Source organism: Schistocerca piceifrons, chromosome 9 (assembly GCF_021461385.2).
Source record: "Schistocerca piceifrons isolate TAMUIC-IGC-003096 chromosome 9, iqSchPice1.1, whole genome shotgun sequence".
In the NCBI taxonomy this organism is placed as follows: domain Eukaryota; kingdom Metazoa; phylum Arthropoda; class Insecta; order Orthoptera; family Acrididae; genus Schistocerca; species Schistocerca piceifrons.
The window spans coordinates 206580775-206596491 of NC_060146.1; the positions used below are offsets into that span (position 1 = coordinate 206580775).

A 15717-nucleotide genomic window follows, 5' to 3' on the forward strand; every position below is an offset into this window, starting at 1 on the left:
TGTACGGTGCTTCGAAAGTATTGATAGCGTGAATTCACGTTGAAGCAAGCTACATTTTTTTGAATTCCTACAATCTAAATAAATGTATTTCAGACCTTCGGCGTATCAGCTTAGTTGGTACGAAACAGCTAGACGCATTTTGTTGTTTTTATAATTTCTCTGTAAAGACAGAAATAAAAATTCAATATATGAAGCAGAAAACTGAGCATCTGATTAGCTTGTTCGCAGATGTTGTTGCAATGTATTTCTGAGGTACTGTGGTCGTATACAAGACTGCGCAAGAAAGACGCAGTGAGCAAGGTTTGGTGAGCGTAGCGGATGACGCACAGTCTGTTTACTGCCAGGGAGCGTTTAGAAAAAGGCTTAGGGAAACTTTTCATTCGGAAAGAAAGCAACATGCTACTTGTCAGTGTTACCTAAGTACATAAACAGCGTCGCACATCAGGCGTACCAGGCTTCAATAATAATACTTGCGGTGGAAGTAAATACTGTCCTAAATTAGATACTACGTGAGAAATCGACTGTTAGTATGCCATTTCGCACCATTGTATTGTGAAAATTGTACTGTTGCTTTTTGCACGGCATCTGTTTTTAGTTTTTATCCGTGACTTGACACTTAACCGGCGATGATAAGGAAGCCCTCTATTTTTAGTCATGTGGTGTAAAGACTTTGCTCTAGTGTCTACAGCTCCTTGTGCCTTGCGTCGTAAACAAACATCATTTGGTGACACTAGTTCTTGATTAGAGGTGATCTCAGTGTTTCCTACATTATATCGTACTACCTTCGTCGCACAAAGATGAAGGTCGTCGCTCTAATAAGTGGCGGAAAGGACAGTTGCTATAACATGCTACAATGTGTGGCCGCAGGACATGAAGTTGTGGCCCTTGCGAATCTTTATCCAGAAAACAAAGGTTTGTGTTACCAATGCACTATTCCAGTGGGATTTTTACTCTCCTTTTACCTACGATTCTAACCTATGTTTCGCATTGACTTCTGCCCTGCCCTTGTTAAATATAAGTAAATGTTTACTCGTGTATCAATAAAGCACAAAAAGTACCCTCTGCTGACGATGCGAGCTTGATAATTCATAACTCGGGTGATGAACTGTTAGAATAGATGAAACTTCTACATGATGTGTCAGTAATAACAAAACAGTCAGTAAGCAAAGAAAATATAGTTTTTGTTACTGACTTTTTTCTTTTTACCCCCTCACTCTCACGTTCAAATGTAGCCATGTCATTTCTCTCTTTTCCCCAATCCAGGTAGGCTAGCTTAGTTTGTATGCTTCTGTTAAGTATGGTCATGCAGGATAATATTCTGAGGCAATTTCTCATTTGGATATAAGGCCATCACCACAAAAAAAACATGCCATGCTGATAACAACTTTTGTCCAGTAATTTCTTGTGAACAACTCTTGGAAGTACCTAGAAATACTAACTACAACCTGTGGACACTTGGACTCCCCTATGAAGTTTGACATTGACATCTCTGAAGTATGTTACTTGAAATCAGCAGAAGTGTTTCTGCCAGAGCTTCAGTAATTCCTCAACAGCTGGGGGCGATCACATGGGGATATGACTGATGTGTAGACACTCACCCAGTTGCATTACACATGGTGGCTACATCTGAATGTTTCCAGTAAGAGGTTGCTTGCATGCCTAGTTTCGAGGAGGATTGAGTGTGACCAGAACAGTATCAAGTCCTGTTGACTTCCAATGTTTTCACTAGGTCTTTTTGGGATAAATGAAGACGCCGACACAGCAATAAATTGACCAAAAAATAAATAAAAAAATTAAATAAAATGGCAGCTTTCATAACACATTTGGAGTTTTCCATGGAAACACAAGTTGATGGATTAGTAAGAAAACTCAGCCTCTCATACGAATACAGGACACTGAAAAACTCAAGAGAGATTTCTACAGATGTGCTCTGCATAACAAAATATCACCTAGAAGTCAAAATTGAACAGATGCACTTGGATAAAAGTTTGTATCACATTACTGTAGGCATATCTGAGGAAAGGGGGAGTGACTATACACACAAAAAGTGGAGTAAAGTCCCAGGCCATAGACCTCAATGATTACTGCATTGAGCAGCCATTTGAGTGCTGTTTTTCAGTAATATATGTGGAAGCATATGAGAGAGCCACTCTGACAGTAGGCATACATAGGGCTCTGACTGGAAATATTTTAAATTGCATTAAACAGTGTCTTGAAAGGAGGATATAAGATGAACATCAACAAAATCAAAACAAGGATAATGGAATGTAGTCGAATTAAGTCGGGTGATGCTGAGGGAATTAGATTAGGAAATGAGACACTTAAAGTAGTAAAGGAGTTTTGCTATTTGGGGAGCAAAATAATTGATAATGGTCAAAGTAGAGAGGATTTAAAATGTAGACTAGCAATGGCAAGGAAAGCGTTTCTGAAGAAGAGAAATTTGTTAACAGCGAGTGTAGATTTAAGTGTCAGGAAGTCGTTTCTGAAAGTATTTGTATGGAATGTAGCCATGTATGGAAGTGAAACATGGACGATAAATACTTTGGACAAGAAGAGAATAGAAGCTTTCGAAATGTGCTGCTACAGAAGAATGATGAAGATTAGATGGGTAGATCACATATCTAATGAGAAGGTATTGAATAGAATTGGGGAGAAGAGGAGTTTGTGGCACAACTTGACAAGAAGAAGGGACCGGTTGGTAGGACATGTTCTGAAGCATCAAGGGATCACAAATTTAGCATTGGAGGGCAGCGTGGAGGGTAAAAATCGTAGAGGGAGACCAAGAAATGAATACACTAAGCAGATTCAGAAGGATGGATGTTGCAGTAAGTACTGGGAGATGAAGAAGCTTGCACAGGATAGAGTAGCATGGAGAGCTGCATCAAACCTGTCTCAGGGCTGAAGACGGTGATGACTTAACCAAGATAGGAAAAGTAAAATTTTACAGAATTACAAATGCTGATTCAGTTACACTATTCGGCAAGAATGTACTGTATGAAACATTGGAAGAAATTTGTAAAGGACAAACACTAGATTAGAAAGTTAATTCTTTCCTAAAGATGTTCTTATTACATATGAATCTAGTTTTCCTTTACAACAGTCATGGTCTTTTACTGTGGAAGCCAAGAAACAAGGTGATGAACATGTGGAATCAAAATATCTTTGCAGAGGACTAGCACAATCAAGAATATGTGCTGCAAGCAGTATTGCAGAATTCCTCAGACATGTAATCAAAAAGAGAAATTCAAGCTCAAAAAAAAAAAAAAAACCACACACCAGATTCAATAATTTTACTTAGACAGTGCATACTCCTCCACCAGACATCAGTTGTGCACCTCAGTTAGAGAGATCACAAAAACCATTAGGTCACTAAAATGTGGTAAAAATGGTGTCACAGCCAAAAAACATAAAATCGTGCACTGATGATGTAGTGTCACCCTTGAATTACCTCCACAAGCAGTCAGTGAGTGAAGGTGTATTCCCGGAAAGACTAAAGTATGCAGTAATGACACCAATATATAAAACAGGAGATAAGCAACTGCCCTTTAGCTCTGAGGCCTTCTACATTCTTCATATTTTATAAAAATTTTGGAGAAAGTAGCTTGTAACAGAAAACAGCACCATATTAGTAAGAATAACATCTTAATGGCAGCTCAGTTTACATTATGTATATGCTTCACTACTGAGAAGACAATACACAATCTCATAAACTACATTTTGGTAGAACTAAACGAGAGATTACCTCGTTGGCATTTTCTGTGATTCTCTCAATGGCTTTGGTTGCTTAGATCATAAAATTCTACTCAGGGAGTAAAATTGGTGTGGTCTTAAACTAGTACCCTTGAATGGATGTTGTCATATCTTAACAATGGAAAACATATAGCCACATTAGCAAATGATATGACAGGAATCAGATTAAAGAAATATTAAGTATTCTATACTGAAAGGTACTTTTCTTGTCTCACTCCTGTTCTTGGTCTGTATAAATAATTTACATGGGATGTTGGAGGAATCTTCAAAAACTGTAATGTCTTGCAGATGGCAGAAGTAAATTGATAAAGGGTCCACAGCCAACACCTTGATCCACAGTCTTGCGAAAAAAAAAAACACATTATGCAAGTGCATACAAATAAAAATGATTTACAGGCCATGGAAACAGAGGTCAATGGGTGTGTGGTGTAGGAGGTTCCTTGTATGGAGTTCATGACTGTCCAGGGTTGTTGGGATGGTCTCGACACTAGAATAAGTTAACCAAAAAGCTCAGTTTAGCCTGCTTTGGACTCTGAATATGTTGACTTGCAGACAGGGTAATTAGCAAATTTTGCAGGCTTTCCTAATTACTGTCCTATGACACAATCTTCTGGCATACAAGTCCAGAAAAATGGTTCTACAGAAGTGGTGTGCTAAGAATATTATGTGAGGGTGATAACTGAACATCTTGCAGAAGTCCCTTCGGGGACTTTAGGTGTGAATTTGTTACTTTGCTAATGGTGTTTATAGCTGATATAGTAAGAGTGAATTTATGGTGATCTCTACACCTCTCACAAACTCAAATTTACTGCAGGTAAATGTAATTTCCAAATAGCCTATGCATCCCTGTCTAGGTTAAAGTGGCATTTTAATTTTGGTGCAAAAATTAAGCTGCTAGTAGATATCAGACAGGAATTGGGAGTCCTCACATATTTAATTTTAAGTACAAGATTAAGCAGCAGAAAATTCAGGAGGTAATAATGATAATATTATGAAAATGATCAATTGCTTCTCACCGTATAGAGGAGACGTCGAGTCAGACAGGCACAACAACAGACTGCTAAACACGCGTGCGTGCGCACGCACACGCGCGCGCGCCCCCCCCCCCCCCCCCCCCACACACACACACACACACACACACACACACACACACACACAGAGAGAGAGAGAGAGAGAGAGAGAGAGAGAGAGAGAGAGAGAGAAGCACAACTCACACAAACATGACCACAGTCTCTGGCCACTGAAGCCAGACTGCAAGCAACTGTGAATGATGAAGGGAGCAATCTGGATGGTGGGGCTAAGGAGAAGGTGTGGAGGAGGACAGTGAAGCGCTGCTTGTGGGAGCACGCAGGGACATGGCGAAGGCAGGGTAGGGCAGAGCTAGGTGCAATCAGGAGGAGGAGGGGGGGGGGGTTGGATTTGAAAAGGAGAGAAAGAGAAGTAGAGGAGGGGAAAAGAAAACTGTGTGCGGGTTGGTGAAGCAGAAGGCTGTGTAGTGCTAGAGTGGGAGCAGAAAAGAGGATGGGGGGGGGGGGGGGGGTGAAGGACAGGAACTAACAAAGGATGGAACCTGGGGGTATGGGAATGTAGGATATATTGCAAGAAAAGCTGGTGTTGGTAGGAAGGATCCAGATGGCACAAGCTGTGAAACAGTCATCCGAGTGAAGAACATTGTGTTGGGCAGCATACTCGGTGAGTGGGTGGTCCAACTGTAGCTTGGTGGCAGTGTCGGTGGCCATTCGTGCGGACAGACAGCTTGTTTGTTCTCGTGCCCACATGTAATGCAGCACAGCAGTTGCAGCTTAGCCTGTAGATCACATGACTGCATTCACAGATGCCATTAATGGGATAGGTGATGCTTGGTACGAGACTGGAGTAGGTGGTGGTGGGAGAATATGTGATAGATCTGGTACCTAGGTCCATTACAGTGCTACAAGCTTCAATACCTTACCTCCCATTTGCTTCACCTGGTCCCCTTAAACCCAACAAACCACCTACCTCGATGTCGACCTCCACCTCAAAAATGGCTTCATCACTACCTTATTCTATTTCAAAGCTGCCAACCACCAGCCATAACTCCACTTTGACAGCTGCCACCCGTTCCGTACTGAGAAGCTCTTTCCGTATAGCACTGCCACCCAGTGCTGTCGCATCTGTAGTGATGAGCAGTTTTTCTGGAAATACACCGAGGGTCTCACTGGCGGCAGATCGAAATTACCCTCCTAGCATTGTACACAAACAGATCTCCCGTGCCTTCTCTCTCCAGTCACTCACCACTCTCGAAGCCCCACTGTCCGGCCACAGAGGAGCATTCCCCTCTTGACTCAATACCACTCAGGACTAGAACAACTAAAACACAATCTCCACTATGGTTTCAACTACCTCTCATCGTGCCCTGAGATGAGGAATATCTTACCCACTATCCTTCCCATCCTTCCCGCAGTGGTATTCCACTGGCCACCGAACCTACACAATATCCTTGCCCATTGTACTCCATCTCTGCTCCCAACCACTTGCCTCGTGGCTCATATCACTGTCCCGTACGTCCTCCCACCGCCAAATACTCCAGTCCGGAATCGAGCATCACTATCCCATTGAAGGCAGGGCTACCTGACTGCCGATCCTGTCCACATCACACCCGTGCGTGCTCCCACAAGCAGCACTTTATTGTCCCCCACCCCTAACCTGTTACCCCTCCCCTTCCCTGCTCCAACCTCCTCCTCACCTCCACCACCCACATTGCTTCTGAAACTTCCTGGCAGATTGAAACTGTGTGCCAGACCGAGACTCGAACTCGGGACCTTTGCCTTTCATGGGCAAATGTTCTAGTGACTGAGCTACACGAGTACGACTCACGAACCGTCCTCACAATTTTACTTCCGCCAGTACCTCGTCTCCTACCTTCCAAACTTCACCGAAGTTCTCCTGCAAAACGTGCAGGACTAGCACTAGGGGAAGACAGGATACTGCGGAGATGTGGCTTAACCACAGCCTGGGGTATGTTTCCAGAATGTTTCATTCTGGCACATACTTCTGCCATAGTGCGCAGTTGCTCGCAGTCTGGCCTCAGTTGCTAGACAGTTGTTGTGTGTGTGAGTTGTGCTTGCATGAATGTGAGTGTGTTGCCTACTTTACCGAGCGAGGTGGTGCAGTGTCTAGCACACTGGACTCGCATTCAGGAGGACGACGGTTCAATCCCGTCTCCGGCCATCCTGATTTAGGTTTTCTGTGATTTCCCTAAATCGCTTCAGGCAAATGCCGGGATGGTTCCTTTGAAAGGGCACGGCTGATTTCCTTCCCCATCCTTCCCTCACCCGAGCTTGCGCTGCGTCTCTAATGACCTCATTGTCGACGGGACGTTAAACACTAATCTCCTCCTCCTCCTGTTGTCTACTTCAAAAGAAGGCCTTTAACTGAAAGCTCACATGTGTATCAGTCTTTTTATTATGCTTGTTTGTGATTCAAAAGTAAAAGATTACCATATTATCTGCTCTTTCTGTAATTTTTCAGAATATTTGGATTCAAAGATGTAAATTCTGGTCTAACACTGATGTAACCGTCATATTCCTTGGATTCCAGCTTCCTTAATCATATCTGCTGTCAGTTCATCTACTCCTTCCATCTTCCCACCTTTCATCTGTTTTCTGGTATTTTCAGTTTCTGTCCAAGAAATTGGATGTTGTTCTTCCTTTATTTCAGTGGCTTCAGTGCCACTTTCTTGTTCATTTTCTCTACTCAGTAAGGTTTCGAAATAATTCATTACTTTCCCAATGCCTTCTGTCTCCGTAATAATATCCCCATCTTCTGTCTCAATCACTTTTATATCTTCACTGTCAGTTCTCTTACTTTTCAGCAACCCATATAGCAGTTTTTGATTCCCCTTGCTGCGTTCCTCTAGTTTCTGGCTGAATATTTCCCAGCTCTTCTCCTTTTCTTCCTTCACTACTCCCTTTGCTTGGAGTTTGTTCTGTCGGTGTTCCTGCTCCAGTGCTGTCACCTTGTGCTCATCTTCTGGCACCGTGCCTTGGTTCTGATCTCTTTTTTCAGTCTCCATTTTTTTCTTTGCTATGTTGGGTTCTTTAATCGCATCTTTTACTCTATTGTACCACCAACTGGTTTCTTTTTCTTTTCTTTTACCTTTTGTTTTGCCTCACATTTGCCCAGCACCAATGACTATTGATGTTCTGAACAGGTTCCGTTCTTCATCCACACTACCAGTCTCAGCTCTTGACAGTTTTTGTACTACTAACTTTTAGAAACTTCTCTTATTTTCTTCTTCTTTCAACTTCCATTCCTTATGTTAGGCATTCTTTGTACAGCAGTCACTCTTTTAATCTTATAATTCAGATTAGCTGCCAATAACCTGTAACACTATGCACTCACTCACTTGGTATAATTGTGGTGTTCCTCACTTTTTCTCCAATTAATTTGTCTGTTTTAAGATGTAGTTGATAACCGTCTTAGATTTGGCATCCCCGCCATATCTAGTAATCTCATGACTACCTTATTTTTTTTAAAGAATGTATTCTTTACTAAAAGCTTATTCCATACGTACAGATTTAGAACTTCTTTGCCCTCAACGTTTTTCCCCATATCCAAAGGGATTATATCAATCCCAAGCTGAGTATTCAAATTCCCAATTATCATTATGTTATGCCCTCTTACTTGATCTTCCAGTTCTTGAAGGAATTTCAATTTTTTGTTCTGACTGCACCCTTGCTGAGGTGCACACGCTTGGAGTGTATTCACTCCGACTTTAACTATCCTTTTACTTATAAACTTTACCTCTGTAATAGGGTCAATATCTCTGTAAAACACCAGGTTCACTCCATATTCTTCGCCCCTTTATTGTGACCGTGCCAGTACAATTTGTACCCACTGCTCAGCAATTATGAGTTCCTTCCCTTCCATTTGGCACTCATTCTGAGGATAGGAATCTTCCCCCTCTTCATCATATACTCTTTACTCTTTCTTGTCAAGATTACCACATTTAATGTTCCCACTCACAATTTGTTTTTATCTTTTTGTTGAGTTCTAGTTTTTCGTCCTTTATCAATGGGTCTTCTTGCATTGTATGGATTTTCTTCAGGCTGTAAAGAGCTATTATTCATACCATGGGTACAAGAAGTGCCGTCATTAGTTACATTCAATGAGAGGCTCATTCTTTTTTTGAAAGCAGTAATATCTTTTACTCTTCTGCTGCCCTTGTAAGCCTAACACGCCTGAGGATTGTCTTCCAGTGTTTCCTCCCTCAGCATTTGGGAATCCCTCTTTGCCAGAAGGCAGTGGTTCCTCTCTTCATTAGCCCTCAGAAAAGATATGGTGCCTCCTACACCAACTGCACCATACCAGAGGTTATCTTCTCTGTCGAAGTTGCTGTTCAGAGGTATTTTTTCCATCAAATCCTCCAGACAAATCCACCGAACCCCTCCTATTGGCCACCTGGGATGGGCCTGATAGGGGAGCAGGCAAACACCCATAGGATTTTTCATTGCGTATGATGACAAATTGAACATCATTGTAGGGTGATCCCTGAATGAATAAATAAATAAACACTAGCCTTGTTAATCCCCGTTTCCTCTGATATTGTTCTCAAAGCAAGTCACTACTCTTCTTCTTCTTGTTCTGCTAGCACTTGTGCTGGCTTACATGTGCTTCAGTACACCACAAGGCATTTTGCTTCCACTCTCATTTAGCTCCTTTCCTGCTTCATTGTGAATAGTGTGTGCAGAACAACTGCCAGCAACCTTCCAAATGAGCTTGAATTTGTGTCAATTTTGCCCTGTTTCTAATTTTGTAAGATGTATGTAAGAGGAAGTAATAAGTCCTCTGACTCAGCTTGGAACACACACACATAATTCTAACAGCAGTGGAGTTTGAGGACCATATCCGTGATGCACTCACGTTTACTAAAGAAACCTCTGACCGCCCTTCTTTGAAGTTTCTCGATCTTCCCTCTGTCCTCCCTGGTAAGGCGACAGACTGAGAAGCTGTACTCGAGAATGAGTGAAATGTATGTTTTGTGTGCTCTCTCCTTCAAAGGTGAATTGGATTTGTTTACAGTTCTCCCAGTGAATCTGTCTGGCATCTGCTTTTTCTACATCTGATATTATGTGGTTGTTCCACTATAAAATGGTTATTACAATATATTTAAGCCGGATGTGGAAATGTACTTATGTTGAATGTCAGCCGCCAGTCTCTGCATAAATTGTCTGTCCTCTGCAGGTTTCCCTGTATACAGTTTCAATTTCTGGTTTTGTGACTTTCCTATATACAACAGTATCATCTGTGAAAAGTTGTGTGGCTCTGCTGATGCTATCCAATCAGAACATTAATAAAACCGACAAACTGCAGGGATGGATTTCTGACTGGAAATGGAGGGAAAAAGGTGCTATGAATATGTGTCCAGAAATGCATGTTGCCACGGTAGATGACACTGACGAATGAAAGTTCCTCTGACCACGTGCCCTGTGTTCCTTGTGCGTTGGAAGCTGTGTGACTGAGGCATCATACTTTAAGCTGCAAAATGCTCCTGTATTCCAAGCAGCTGTAAACTGTCAAGAGGCAGCACAGTTATACCAAAACAAGTTTCCTCTCAGATACCTACAAATCACACAACATTTCAAGGCCTTTTTGGATGTTCGTGTGATTATGGGTCCCTTCAGACAGACAAATGTGCTGGGAGGCAGTGGACTTTCCATACACCAGATTTGCAGGACAGGATTCTGCCTCTTGGCCATTTCTATCTGCTTGGCTTTACAGAAACAGCATCTCAGATGTTCCTGACATGAATACTGGATCATTCTGCTACTTGCAGTACACTGCGTCACTTACACAGATTGCAACACGTGAGAAACACACAGTGTGTGGTCAAAGAAACTTTCATTTGTCAGCACCATCTACTGTGGCAATGATGCATTTCCAGACACACAGGACCTTTTTTCCTCCATTTCCAGTTGGGAATCTGTCCCTGCAGTTTTGTTAATGTTCTCTCTCTCTCTCTCTCTCTCTCTCTCTCTCTCTCTCTCTCTCTCTGTGTGTGTGTGTGTGTGTGTGTGTGTGTGTGTGTGTGTGTGTGTGAGAGAGAGAGAGAGAGAGAGAGAGAGAGAGAGAGAGAGAGAGAGAGAACAATAATGGCACCACATCACTCCCTAGCAATAGCCTGCTATGTAATTATTTCCACATCTGACGATTTTGCTCTTCTGCTCTCACAGTACTTGTTGATATGATTGTAGCCATGTTAATGGTTTCCTTTCTTTTCTGAGTATTCAGTCACAGTCATAAACAAATTTTTTGCTCACAGATTGCATTCAATACTTTTAAATGAATGTTGTGTTCATATGCATCACAATTTATAACAAGTCTTGAAGTTTGTGTGCTATGCCATTGCCCTGTGAAACAAACCTCAACAATCTCAAGTTTCATCTGGGTTAGTTCCTGTTCTGGCTTAGTGTATTTGACATTATGTGGAACAAAAGGTTATTTACAGCTTGTACAGAAACCAAACTGCAGTTATAGGGAGTCGAAAGACATGAAAGGAAAGGAGTGGCTGAGAAAGGAGCGAGATAGAATTGTAGCCTATCCTCAACATTATTCAATTAGTATGTTGAACTAGAATTAAACTGAACGAGGTGGTGCAGTGGTTAGATGGTGGTGGTGGTTAGTGTTTAACGTCCCGTCGACAACGAGGTCATTAGAGACGGAGCGCAAGCTCGGGTCAGGGAAGGATTGGGAAGGAAATCGGCCGTGCCCTTTCAAAATAACCATCCCGGCATTTGCCTGAAACGATTTAGGGAAATCACGGAAAACCTAAATCAGGATGGCTGGAGACGGGATTGAACTGTCACCCTCCCGAATGCGAGTCCAGTGTGCTAACCACTGCGCCACCTCGCTCGGTGCAGTGGTTAGACACTGGACTCGCATTCGGGAGGGTGACAGTTCAATCCTGCGTCCGGCCATCCTAATTTGGGTTTTCCGTGATTTTCCTAAATCACTCCAGGCAAATGCCGGGATGGTTCCTCTGAAAGGGCACGGCCGACTTCCTTCCCCATCCTTCCCTAATCCGATGAGACCGATGACCTCACTGTCTGGTCTCCTTCCGCAAACAACCCAACCCAACCCAACTAGAATTAAGGTTCAGCAAGAAGAAATAAAAGCTTTGATGTTTGCTGATAACATTGTAATTCTAGCTAGTTTTACAATAACAAAGAAAAATTTTTGACACTGTTTGTGTTCTAATTGGCCGTACAGTTACTTTTTTTTATACAAGATTCATAAAATATTGATTTTGAACAAATGCTTTTGATTTATGCAAATTTCTGCTAGAGTGATTAGCTAGTGATGTTTGCAGAGGTGCTTGAGTTACATTAGTTGATACAACCAACTACCCTGTAAACCATGTTCAAGATTATCATCTACTGAACTATTTACAATTACACTGTGTTTTTATAGAACATTCTATTTAATGATTTTGCACATTTCTTACAGAAACTGTATTCCTAGGTTACAAATTTTTGTTTTAACAAAATGGAAATGTTCATACACGAAATTCCAAATTATCGTAATGTTGCAAATGAAATAGTATAATCATCTTCGTTATTATTACAGCAGGTTCAATAATTCTGCATAGTTTTACATAACGAATAATAAATGTGAAAGGAATTTACCCAATTGTAAATATACGATAATGTAATAAGTGATACAGTGTATCGAGTAATTCACTAAAGATGGTGTATCATCTGCTCCTATAAGAAATACAAGGCTGTTACATTACAGTTGATAGGACACTTCCTGAGATGTCAAGGAATAGACAGTTTGGTAATGGAGGGAAATATGGGGGATAAAAATTGTGGAGGGAAACTTAGGCATGAGTTCAGTGACCAGATTCAAATTGCTGTAGGCTGCAGTAGAGGGATGCAGAGGTTTGTACAGGGTAGGTTAATGTGGAGAGCTGTGTCAAACCAGTTTTCAGAATGAAGAATACAACAAAAATAATAAACAACATTAACTGCTACTGAAGTTGCTGCTGCTGGTACTGCTACTACTATATGGCATATAGTTCATTGTTGACAGCTGCCTGAATTGGTAGTGTGGTGTCTGCAATTGAAAGTGCAGAAAACTGAGTTTCATGCTGTTCTTAAATATTTTCATTTGAGGGGTTAGACTGCCACACAGATCAAAACAAAATTGGGTGAAGTTCACATGGACTCTGCATCATCATTGAATGTCATGTATTGTGCGGTTAATGAATTTAAATGAGGTCAGACAAGCACTGAAGATGAAGCGTTCGCCAGCTATTCACTTGTGAGTTCCCTACAAGGGAAACCATTGACGAAATCCAAGAACACAGATTAGAAATTTGTGAAATTGCTGAGACTACGCATCTCAACTGAGTGAGTGCATAATTCCTGGATGGAGAATTGGCTGTGAAGAAGCAGTGTGCTATGTGGGTGCCATGATGCTCACAGTTGACCAAAAGAGCATCTGGCCCAGTATTTCTACACAGTGTCTGGAGATGTTCAATCGCAGTGTGCAAGACTTTTTGTGACAATTTGTGACTGTTGATGAAACATGGATCCATTATTACACACCAGAGTCAAAATGGCAATCAGAACAATGGACAAAAACTGGTGAAAGTGCACCAAAGGAGGCAAAGACCATTTTGTCAGCTGGGAAGGTGATGGCCACTTTTATTTTTATTTTTTTTTTTTTTTTGGGGGGGGGGGAGTTTCTCAATGAATAATCCTCACAGATTACTTGGAAAAAGGCAGAACCATAACTGGACCCTATTATGTTTCTTTGTTGGACTGTCTGAAACTTGTGTTGGCGGAAAAAAGAACAAGGTTGGCACGCAAAAAAATGCTCTTTCACCAGGAGAATACATCATCCCACACATCACCGATAACAGTTGTGAAAGTACATGAATTCGGCTTGGAGTTGGTTCCTGGGCCACCCTATTCATTGGACTTAGCCCCAAGTGACTCCTTCCTATTCCCTAACTTGAAACTTTGGCTTGTTGGAAGTAAGCTTCATCAAACTAAGATGTGATAGTTGCAGTCAAGGAGTATTTTGCAGAGTTTGACAGAACCTATTTTTTATGATTGAATGAAAATATTGGTAGATTGCTGAACCAGGTGTATATCTCTGAAAGAATACTGTCTTGAGAAGTAAGCTGAGTTGTTTACAAAAGAAACTTTTTTCTTTTGCTCTTTTACTGGATTTATCAAATCCCCCTTGTATATCTATCCAGTCATCATCTTCAGGTGCTGCAAGTTGTGGTGTTATGTGTACTCACTGACTGTACTCCAGCCAGACAGTGAACTCGCTGGTCTCACATCACTGTTTATAACTGAGTGAGTGTTCAACTTCTGGCACCCACTGTGCCCTCATCTCCAGAGCCATCCAGTTGATAAAAAAAAAATTACCTATTCAAAATATTGCACGTCTGTGACTTCACCTGTGGTCAGGAATGATGCCGCTGTGCTCTGTAAGCTGGCACTGAAATATCTTTTCGAAGTTGATTCTCAGAGTCTGATTTTAAATAAGTAATAAAATCAGTGACAATTATGAAATTATAGAAATTTAAATTTTATTTATAGTAAGGCTACACAAGCGCTCTCGGCACCACTGACCCTAGACGGCGAGATGTTGAATTTCTTAATAATTGAACAACTGAGCTGTTTCTTCTTAATTTTGTGTGACAGATGAATGTATCTACCTTGAAGAGATAAACATTATCAAAGATGCTGGCTTGTACAGCTATCAATGTACTCTAATGAGATCTTTATGCAGAAGTGTGCTGTCATATGTGAAAATCATATTCAAACTGAGGCACAGACACCTATGTGAACCAAATGAACACCTAGAAGTACACCATTAATCAACCATGCTGAGAAAACCTGAGACGGGAAAAACAATAATGCGCAGCACTTCTTGACAAGTATCTCTGTATGCATTATTTACACACATCACTTACATATTGTTCCAATCACCTTTTCAGATGTGGCTCATATTTCTGTGGCAGTGTTTTCATTGTTGAGATATTTTTCCCCGTACGAATTATGAACCTTGATACACTGTTTACAGGAAGCCTAGCATTTGAAGTTGGAAAGAGGTGGCTCTGAAAGGTTTGTTTGTTGCCTTGTGTGCAGAGGAGCTGGACAGCTACATGTACCAGTGTGTGGGCCACCAGGGGGTGGAGCTGTTTGCGGAGGCGGTCGGCCTGCCTCTCTTCCGAAGAGCTATCAGCGGTGTCGCCATCAACTGCGGGCCACAGTACACACCCACACCCAGTGATGAAGTGGAAGATCTTCATGAACTTCTGGCTTTAGTCAAGGTACGCCTAATGAGTTGAACCGCTTGATATACAAATGAATAACCCTAGTTGTGGAATTAAGTGCCTGGTTTCCCCCTGTCTGTTACTGCTATTTAGTGTTTCTGCCCTTTGTGTCCTTCATTTTCAAGGCATGGCATTCTAGCTAATTTCAGCACCCTTCACAGCTTCCTGTGTTCATGTTCGAGCAAGCACTTTCCAGGAAGAGTCATACAATGTATTACTTCTTCCCATACACATCTCACAAAATGACCATGAGTAGAAATTTCATAAATTAGAGCTGATGCGGAGGCTTAATGAGAATCACTCTTCCAAAGCACCATTTGCCAGTGGAACAGGGAAGAGGGGGATCAGTTGGTGGTATCCTCCGCCACACACCATTAGGTGGCTTGTGGAGTACAATGTAAATGAAAAAAGAAGTTTAGGAATCACAGTTTTTAACTTGCAACTCTATGGACCCAGTCAGCATGTGTGCTCATTTTGCTGGGTGACGATGTGGTAAATTTGTTCGTTATTTACAATGAACACGTTATCATAGCCAAGACTGACATGAAGCCCAAGCCAATGCAGATGATGAAGAGACTGAAGAAATTTATGATGAGGTAAAAGAAATTATTCAGATACTTAAAAGAGAT

General features: G+C 41.6%; 1 protein-coding gene across 1 annotated transcript in view; it reads left to right on the top strand.

Annotated features, from left to right (window-relative positions):
• Window positions 1–309: 309 nt before the first annotated feature.
• LOC124717049 (diphthine--ammonia ligase) overlaps window positions 310–15717 on the top strand; it is a 113121-nt gene continuing 97713 nt past the window's right edge. Inside the window, exons 1-2 of the mRNA XM_047243723.1 lie at window positions 310–912; window positions 14901–15085. Coding sequence (XP_047099679.1) covers window positions 798–912; window positions 14901–15085 — 300 coding nt within the window. The 5' untranslated portion in view covers window positions 310–797. The remainder of the gene's footprint in view (window positions 913–14900; window positions 15086–15717) is intronic.